Raw genomic sequence first — 10,544 nt, 5'->3', positions numbered from 1 at the left:
AGGGGGGGGGGGTGGGGGGCAGTCCTTGGGGGGGGGTGCTGTGAGAGTGGCCAGGTGTTGGGGGACTCGTGGCAGAGCCCCCTTCACAGCGCGGGGCAGTGTGGGTAGCAGGGATCACACCCCCCGACCCCCGGTTGGCAGCAGCCAGTGAGTGAGGGATTTTAAAGTGCCAGGAGCTGGCGCTAAGCGGGGCAGTCATGGTGGGGGGGAGGCGCTGGGAGAACGGGAGGGGGTCAAGAGCACTCAGGGGGACTGGGGGAGCAGGTAGGGATGGGGCCTGGGAGGGGTTCCCTCATGGTACCCTCCCGCCTCCTCCAGCCCCCTCCTCCCCCGCCCCTTCCTCACGAGCATGGAGTCTGGGTCCAGCTCCCTGCTGCAGCCAGCAGGGGCTGCCCACAGGGCTGTTCAGGAGCAGGGGAACCCTCCCTAATCACAGTGTCCAGCTGGGGCCTGGCCATGTCCCCCTTAGCTCAGCTCTGTGCAAGGGAAGGGAGGGCTATCTAGCGCCCCCCAGCTTCTAGCCTGAGCCACTGCAGGCATGTGCCTGCATTTCTGGAATGTCTGTCTGGTTACAAAACTGATTTAGCCTAGTCAGGTTAGACTAACCTGCAAAGATTGAATCAATTCAGGATCAGGCTTTTTGAATGTCTGTCCCTGGCCTAAGTGCTCAGAGTCAGCATTTGACAGGTGTTTGTTGATTCAGCATCTTTGCTTACATGCTCTGAGGCATATAAACTCTGTCCTTACGTCAGTGATAAATTCACATTTTAAAAGGAAGGAGCCGTAAGAATAACACCTACTTATTCAGATTATTGGGGAAACAGAGAGGCAGGATCTTTAGTATATTGGATTAGTGAATATCCATGTCTGCAAGGATGCACATATTCCCTTGGTCTTAATTAGATTTGGAAAGATTTTTTGCTTTGGCAAACATGCACCTTTGAGGGGGCAGGAAGTTATATACATAATAAGGTGGGCGCCCCAAGAATCCAATAGGTGATAGACATGAATAGCCAGACAGGAAAGTGTACTTAAGCCTGCTTTGAGAGCAGGTTATTGACTTTAATTTTCCTAAGTACAGGGGAGGCTGTAGTCCCTCCTGTAGAGCCAGGGTAAAGGAGGCTGAGTAAAGCAAGGTGGTAGGAAAAATTGAAGGAGGCCCTAACCAAGAGATCAGAGGGAGAAGCTGCCTTCTTTCTGTTGAAGCTGGCTAAGTACTGCATCCTTGGATTTCAGATGCAGGGTTAAAAACAGGTTTTTGTTCAGATATTTTCTTCTGCTTGTTTACTCTTATATCTCTCTGTGTATTTCAGCCTATGATTACTAATTTCTTGTGCTTTTTATTTTTTTCCTGATATATCCTTTTTGTTACCTTTTTACATATGTATTGACCACACAGGCTTACCAATTCTATGGAAAGGGGGGATCCATCTTTTCCGAGTGCACAATGGGACAAGGGTGTGATTCTTCTAGTCAGCAAAATACCCTCTGCTCAGAGGTGGCAAGACCACAGGGAGACAGGTAAGGGTGAGATGCCACAAGCCAAGGAGTTGGCTCCTGGCACAGCTCAGCTGGTTCTCAGTGGCCAAGCACTGAGGGGAGGGGTTTGGAGCAGAATGGCACCCCAAGTATGTAGGAGTGCCCCAGGATTCTCAAAGGCCTACCCAGCCATGTCTGGAGTTGGGGCATATCACAGAGTCCCACAAGGATTTTCTCTTAGCTGCTTTAAAATGTGTTTATGGAGCACCTGCGCTTAAACTTGGTGCAGTTTAAAAAAAAGGTAAAATATATCAATTCTGGATGAACTAAGTCTATTGGTACTGTATAAAAATTATTACATCTATGGTTATTTCAGTCACTATTTTCAAATTTACTTCTCACTTCCATATGCTCAGGGAGAGCAGGGTCTGACAGTAAAGAGAAGGGGAAAGGGCCACAGGGAAAAGAAGTTGGGGTGAGGCAGAAGGCAAAGAGGCTACCTGACTCCCCACACACAGTGGATGTGTCTACATGTGCATATTAATGCTATGCAATAAACTCTGGTGAATATCATGCCATAGTTTATTACTCCCCAGGTGCCAACACATGTACCTGGGACCACAGCACGCTGAACCATGTCAGAGCAGTCCTGGCTGGCAGGGAGCCTGAGGGGTCAGCCTGCCAGCCTGGGGCTGCTCTGACCTGGGTCAACCTGCTACAGAGGGGCTGGCTGGGGCACAAGGCTGCTCCAGTATGTGGCTAGTCAGCAGGCAGCCCCCACACTGAAGCACCCTCATGCCCCAGCCAGCCATATACGTGTCTACATGTGTGATGCTGCAGAGTAAAAAAATCTGTAGCAGGACAATACTTGTATTTACAAGTACTATCCTGTTGTGGAGTTTAATAGTTTACTCCAGCCTAATAGCTCTGCATATGTAGACACTGAGACATTTACTGTGGAGCTAATTAGGCAACTGTATAAATGTCTTGTGTAGACATGCCCAGAGTACACCATTCTTCAAATACTGTTTATTTCTTAAGGGCTTCTATAGGACTAACAAGAATAAAGCCATAACAAGTGAAGATCCCTCTAGATCTTCTATTCAGCTTGGTGCTAAACATAGTTGTACCAGTGGTCATGGATGGGAGGCCAGGCTTTACCTCAGTTCATAGGATGATGTGGGATGGATGCTTTCATTAATCTATAGCTCAACAAACAAAACATAAAACCTTTCTTCATTTACTTCTGCAAAGACCAGGGAAGACACAGTACTCTGACATCTTTTGCTGCCTCTTTTTCAGCCTCTCTGAAAATATTTTCCCATGTAATACCAAAAGTCCAGTTCCATCTGATATTGTCACTGCTTTGCTAAGATAAACTAAAATTGGAATATATTAAAGATAGTAGAATTTCATGTTTCCTATATTCACTGCAGACCTTTTTTATATCAACTAACCAATAATGTGTGGTGACTGAGGACTTCAAAGCTTATAGCGGGGTTCTTCACTAAAAAGTAACCGAGTGGAATATTTAATTCACTGATTTCCTGCATTTTTATTCACAGTCAGAACTGCTTATCCTTTATTGCTTTATTAAAGATGTATTACATTTCACTTCTGTTAGCTAAGGGGCAGTGAGCTGGACTCCATTCTGACTTGTACATTAGGTAAGAATTGTTTATTGAACAATTCATGGCAAAATCCATACTGCTAGTAGTGATGATACACAAGCCAAGAAGATGCCATGCACAGGGTTATTTTTAAGAGTGTAAGCACACTTTAAAATGGTTTGGAGCCATCTTCAAAATTCCTTTCCACAATTTTTGTCAGCTCATGATTTGCATGCTACCATTGGAAATCAGCCTTAAAGGATACAAGAGAGTCACCCAGTGTAGACGAAACTATAAGTGGTTCAGTGAAACTGACTTCTGTCTTCCATGCAGTGGGTATACATGGGAAAGAGCATGTGGACGAGAAGCTTCTATGTGCCAGCTATCCCTGTTTGCCAGAATGACACCTTGGGCTGTGAACAACCTGCCATTAGGCATGCTGATTTACAGGAAGGAGCTGATTGGTTCTAACCCCAGAATATTGGTCTGGCAAGATGGCTAAAAGCTATTTTACCACAAGATGGCTAACCATCTCTCCCTTGATTTACAACACATCAAATCAGAGAAGCTGGGGCCAGTATTGCAACCAAGTCATGGATCCATACACTGATTGGAAATGTAAACCAGCACACAAGCACTTAGGTATCCCAGCAATCTATAAATTAGTACAATATGGAAAAAAATCATAATGCTCTTATACAAACCATCTACTGGCTTATTTTATTGCTCACTGCAAAACAGTTGCTCAACAATACAAAAAGCTCCTATTGCAATACCCTTGTTTTTATTCTTTTCCTTATCCTTTGTGCAAACATTGAGGATTAGTCAGAAGAACTACAAGAAGTAATATTAGTTTGAAGACTCTAAAGCCAAAGTAATCTTTTGAGATGGGTCCTAAAAATGAAGCCAATTCTAGTGTATTCCGCACCACCCATGATGACATTTAAAACTAACAAAACAAACAGACTAAATGTATCTTGTACTTGTTCCATGACAAAAGGTCTTCTTTGGTTTGTACTCAGAGTACATTTATGAATGAGAAGGTGCTACTCTTCTCAGTGAATTTTACACAATATTTATAGAACTGCATCTTTACCACAGTTATTCGTCTAGCAGCCTACTTCTTTTATAAATCGATGATTCATTATTTTATGTGGCATGCTACAAATGAGCAAAGTCCTACAATTTCAGTTTTACAGATTTGTAGCTCTGCACATTGAAGTTTTGCAATTCACATAAGAGTCATAAAATATATCTTGTTAAAATCTAAGCTTTACATACCATCAAGGCCATTATGATGGCTGTAGTTTCTCTTTCCCAAAATACTTAAGGATGAATGATTAGAAGTTGCAAGCATTCGTTTTGCACCTGGGCTCTGAAGGCTCGGCATTGATCTGATTACATTAGGTTTTATTGCAGGATGAATCTCTATTAAAAAAAAGGAAAGAGAGAGAGAGAGAGAGAGAGAGAGAGAGAGAGAGAGAGAGAGAGAGAGAGAGTAAATACTGCATTCAAAAACCTTTTTTTAACCTCTTTTTACCCCATACATATACATTTAATTTTTCTAATGAACTGGAAGTCAATTTCTTCAGACTACTAGCATGTTTCCAAGGCCTTGCATAATGAATAAATCAATCTTTGTTACCATGGTTCTCCCTAATATGAAAAATCTGGTTCACTTAGTTCTGCCTTGAAGTAAGTGCCATGACTGATTAAATGTGTGGGTTTTGAAGGTGGGTAAAAGACACCACAACAAATAAATCTGAAGTCAGTTTATGTTGAACAAAAATCATTAGTCCTCAATGCCAGAGTTAAATACAAGATAACAGCTACTCCTCTGTGTGTGTGTGTTTTCTATTACAGGCAGGGCTGGTGGCACCATCTGTTACTAAGATTGGCCAGCACTCCCTACTATAAAATCCTGTTTTCAGTTGCTTGCATTTTTACCAAACTTTGAACTTTTGGGATGAAATTATGGTATTGGCTTGCCCCAGGTTTAACTCTTTTAGAAAATCTCAGTGAAAACAGTTCTGAGAAAGAGACAAGTAAACACATGGTAGTATTGCTATGCTTTGTTTGAAGTTATAGCAATTACACGCTTTGGATCAGAGGCTTAAAATTTAGCTAGAGAAATGGCTTGCGTCAGAAATGTGCTCAGTGCAAAACAACTCCAATTTGGCCAAGTTATGAGCTTTTGATCACAGCCCACACATGCCCAGTAGAGAGACTTTAGAGCTCTGCTGACAAGTATCATATCATTTAGCTATGGGATCCAGGCAGCTTATGGATCCAGATGGTCTTGAAGTCCTATAATCCCTGGGACAGGTGTGGCTAACCCCAAGCTGAAAACCATGGAAGCCTGCCCCAAGCTAAAGCCAAGATTCCATGAGATTCCCAAGCACCCGGCTACAGAGCAAGGAAGCAGGACTCCATAAAGAACTGAACCTCTCAGCACTTCCAGACTCCCAGTCTCCGACCCCAGCACAGTCCACATAGCAGGGCTGCCCCAGAGCTCGCAGTCTAGGCTTCCTGGCAGCCCACAGGTGAGCAGACAAGCATTTCCATCAGAGTCTGTCTGTTGCTCATTAAAAGTGTGTTCCCCCAACACATTTCCATGAAACACATGGCAGAGCAGTATTTTCTGGTTAAATACTTTTGTATTGGAAAAATCTGCATTAGATCCTTCTTCAGAGGAGTGCTTTAAAAGCACACACAAAGCCATCTTCCATATGAAGTTCCAGGAGTAACACAGAAGAAGTCATGAATATACTAACCCTGCTCCAGGACCCATGCATACAGTGATAAAGAGCCTTTTACAAACATTAGTAAGCAGGTACATTAGATGAACAGTCCTACTCAACTCAAATAACTGCTCATCATTGTGAGTAAAGGGATTCTCACTCTGGCCAAAATTGGACAGGAAATGAAATGTTATTCGCTCCTGTGTAGGTACCATGTCATCTTTAACACAGAACAAGCCAGAACTAAATAGGTCCATTGAGCAAGCTGACATCTGCACAGTGGGGCAAGCCTAGTCTTCTTCTATTTCCCAAGGGATAAAAAAGTAAACTCTGGAGATCTAGTGTGTGTATGACGAGATAGCAGTCAAGAGCATTGCTCAGGATGAGGAGGGATGAGGAAGGGGAAGGTAAAAGAAAGAGGTAGAAAACTCAAATTTTTGTAATTTATAGCCCTATTTTACACCCACTAAAGTCAACACATTTTTGTTCATATCTGTCAAACAAATAATTGAAAGTATATGGCAAATTGTAATCTCAGACAACATACCTGAAGTCAGGATTGCACCCTGGATCTCTCACTGATTGTTCCATGAAACAAAACCTTCTGCTGCCCACCAAAAATGGACAATAATGTATGAAAGCCATCTAAAAGCTAAGCCAATTTGAAACCTCCATGCCTTAAATGTTAAATGGCTACCAAACAAACCTCTGTACTTCAAAACTGGGGGGAAAACTACAGTTTTTGAATGATCCTGTGCAGTGCTGCTGCTCAGCCTCCAGCCTGTAGACTGAATCTAGCCCATGGGGCTGTCATCAGGCCTGTGGGGCTTCCTGCAGGTCCAGAAATTTGGTGACAAGGGAGCAGTGACACCATTAATTGCCACAGTTCTGGGAGCTACAGCAATTAAGGATGTCACTGCTCCCCTGCCTCCAGATTCCCAGACCCATGGGGAGCCTTGAAGGATGGATGACACAGACCCATATGCTGGATCATGCCAGTGCATGTGGTTGCTCCGTGGCTGGATCTGATGCATGGAGTTGGACTAGCACAGAACAGGGCCCTGCAGCTGGAACCAGCATACAAGGTCTGGCCTACGTGCTGGATCGTGCCCACAGATTGACCTTGCACGCTGACTCCACACTGGATCCAGCCTGCAGACCAACCCCGCACCACTCATGCAGCCCAGAAGGTCGAGCAGCACTGATCTTGTGGACACACAGCTTTATTGTCAGCTTAACTTTTATAACAGCAGATAAAAGAAGGCAACACAGTTGATAGCAGAGGTGTACCTAGCTATTTCTGCTCCCTAGGTAGGGCTTGTGGTGGGGAAGGTTGTGCTGAGTTCAGGAGAGTTGGAGGGCGCAGAATCTTGCCTGTTACAATACATGCTCACCCAGGGCCTGGAGACCTCTGCTGGGGGTAGGAGGCACCCAGTTCCTTCCCCAGCCTCCCTCATGGGAGCCATTGCATTAACCCTCCCACAGCTTTCACCGACTTGTATGTGGAATTACTTAACTCTGCAGAGGCTGAGAGAGGGTTAATGCAGCAGCCATTGGCTGCATAGCAGGGAAAGTGGGGGGAGGCTGAAAAGGGGATTCCTGCCTTCAGTCTGGACTTTCCCTAGGAACACCTGTGCCATGAATAGCCCCCTGCCACCACCGCTCCAATGCTCACGGCCTTCATTCTGGAGCCCCCTCCTGCTCCTGGCATCTACCTATATCTACACTACTGGTTGGAAGCATTCATAAGCCATCAGAAATTAGCATAATAGCTTTTGAGTATTTGCATAAAAAGTGACTCACAAATCTCCAGCAGCTCAGAGTAAATACCAGCTCCTAAGTATACAGTACCAGACCGGAGATTAAACTAGCTATTTTTATGATTGAAAAAAAGCTTGGTTGTAAACCAGTGATCCTAATCCTAGGGTGAAATTATGCTCTTAGGGCGCTTATACAAGTGCCGTGAGGCTACTCCAATATGCTCCAATTACAGCACATCGGAGCAGACTCAGTTAATCACGTCGGCTGGAGCACAGTAATTATTGTGCTCCAGCAGACTCCAGCGTCACGTGTGTCAGTGTCCCCTCAGTGAAAATGGCAGCAGGGGAGCTTTAACTAAAGCATTTTTCAGCGCAGTGACACTGATACACGTGACGCTCCAGGTGCTTTAATTAGAGCAGCTCTCAGAGCTGTTCTAATTAAAAAACCTTCCCTCCCCAATCCTGGAGCACATGTATAAATGCCCTTGACCAACTTACATTTGATTCAAGGAGCTGCAAATAAGTTTAAACAAGATACAGAGGTGACTAAACAATAGGCAAGAGTAAAAGGCATCTGTCACTCACTACCAGAGATGAGGATTTTGATAGCCAGATATTACATCTCCTATCCACAATCGGATAAAACTAGAGAATTTAGTTGTTTATTCAAAACACTAATTTGAGATATCTGTTTTTATGACTGTTGTGAAGGCAAGGCAACTCTGACTTTGTGCCAACTTTATTCATAGTTGGTTTACTTAGAAATTATTGCTTCCTTTCAGCCTTATAGTATCTATGCATGTATCTACCCCTCCCACTCTTGTGTGATATAGGTTGGCAAATGCCAAGTTCCTAATAGATTTCATGGACCTTCTGTTGCCACTCCTTTTTCAGACTGTAGAAAGCAATGCTTTATTGCTTGGAATAAAGTTTTGTGTTTTTTAAAGGTGGGGAGTGAACTGTAACAAAACAGAAAGGTATGTTTGTAGCTTTTCCTAAATTAGGTAAGACTGCACTCTCCAATGCTCATTCAGCCTATGCTTTCAACCCTCAGAGGAGAAGACTCTTGAATCAGGTCTGGGTTTTTCATCAAGCTCCAACAAAACATTTTCCTGATATGTTTTGGGACAAAATTATGGACTGGTCTCTGTAACCCTGCTGTTATGCATTGTATCTTTCTCCACTGAAACAGCTATTCACCCCACTCCTTACTTTCACCGATTCACGAAAATAAATTTCACAATAGGATGCAGGTCACTTGCATAATGGTGTAGCCCCTAATTGGCAGGCTGAGTTTCATTTTACAATACCAGTCTGAAATCAAAATATAAATAGTAAATGAAGAACAGAAAATCATATGTTAAGTACATATTAAAGGCATTTATGCTGTGCTAATGCCTTGAGACCAACTAGGTGGGAGTCCCATTAGACAAAGTGTGGTATAAACATATAGTAAATGGCAATCCATAGTCATAGGACCTTATTTATCTAAAGTAATATGGCTGAAGAAAAATAAAATGCCAAGACAGGGAAATAAATTACAGCCAATTCTCCCACTCCTATCAATTCAGCTCCCTCAGTTGGCCCAGCTCAGACAAGTGGTAAAGCAGCAGTGCACTACTAAGAGGTAATACAGGGCAACCAAATAGTTAAGATTTGTTTCAATTCTTTTTGCTTCTTAAATATGACAAAAACTAAAATGATTATGGACAAGTTAACCCTGAGGTATCTGTGGAATGGGGAAGATTTCCCTTTAATATCAGTCTAGCTCTCCTGTGGAACTGGCTTCTTACAAAGCAGAAAAGGGATAACTGAGAAATGACTCAGTATTGAGTGGGTGGGTGAAAACCTTTTTAACCTTTGTGACCTTCTTACAAGTAGGAATGAAGAGGAACTGTGATCTCCTACAAGGAATAACTAACTGCAGTCTAATAAATAGTTAATGGAGTAGCATGGAATCACCCAAGCAGACCTCCACAACATGGTGTGAAATGATGATTTTCAGAAGAAAAACACAATAGCTTAATAATTGTAAAAGGTCAGGCTTTACTAATTTATTTAAATATGGAAAGGTAAATGAAATTAAATGCCACTCAAGTAGCCACCTCTTCCAGAGCTGGTTTAAACTGTGATACTTCTTTTTTTAAATAACCAAAGCAAACTGATCAGGAAAACTTAAACAGAAAGATTATTTCCATTAGTTCTCTTTCTGTAATAATTGTATCATTTTTACCATACACCCTCAAAGAAGAGACAATAATACTGTAAAAGCTGCAAGCAGCTATTAAGAAGGTAACAATTTCATGGAGCTGTGCATCCCCGCACTGCCCCTACTCTGGCCCAGGAAATTCTACTCCACCTGAGAAACTGCAGTGCTAAAATTGAACTTGCAGCTGTTTAGGGTACAAGTCACTGTGTTTCTTCAGATAAGCTTCAGGATATTACTTCAGGGACAAGAGTGTATATTTATGAATTCTACTGAGGGCCAAAATATTTCGAGATGAATAAACAAGGTCTGCCCACAACCCTAAAAAAGGGGAGTTCTTTTCAACAATGGAAATTTTCTATAAGAGTACTATTTATTTTGGTCAAAACTTAAAACACAAAGTCAACAATTTCAGTTTAATGTTCAACTCTTCTAAAACTTCTAACACCCTCATGCTTACTCAGATGGCCTTGAAATTTAGCAAGCCTCCTGAGATGCACAGGATTCTTGTAATACTGCTCCCTAACAGCAAACCATTTTTCTTAAGGTTAACAGATTATGCCAACCTTTTTAGCACAGCCTCGGGGAGCAAACCATAGCCCTGACCAGGCACGTCCAGACAAGTATGGACTTTTGTTTCTCCGGGGACAAGTAGCAGCAGCACACCTTGTGCCCCTGTTACTTGTCCCTGGGGAACACCTGTGCCGCATGCACTCTGGTGCATGGTAGGTTACCTCGGATCGTGTAG

At 43.0% G+C, this 10,544-nt stretch overlaps 1 protein-coding gene across 1 annotated transcript in view; it reads right to left on the bottom strand.

The window, feature by feature from the left end:
* The window catches only part of MTA3 (metastasis associated 1 family member 3), a 156,987-nt gene that overhangs the window by 5,515 nt on the left and 140,928 nt on the right, over positions 1–10,544 (bottom strand). Inside the window, exon 14 of the mRNA XM_006022846.2 lies at positions 4,371–4,517. Coding sequence (XP_006022908.1) covers positions 4,371–4,517 — 147 coding nt within the window. The remainder of the gene's footprint in view (positions 1–4,370; positions 4,518–10,544) is intronic.

The sequence above is a fragment of the Alligator sinensis genome, unplaced genomic scaffold (genome assembly GCF_000455745.1).
Source record: "Alligator sinensis unplaced genomic scaffold, ASM45574v1 scaffold377_1, whole genome shotgun sequence".
NCBI lineage: Eukaryota > Metazoa > Chordata > Crocodylia > Alligatoridae > Alligator > Alligator sinensis.
The sequence above is the reverse complement of the archived record's forward strand: the minus strand, read 5'-3'. Positions and strand labels throughout refer to the sequence as shown.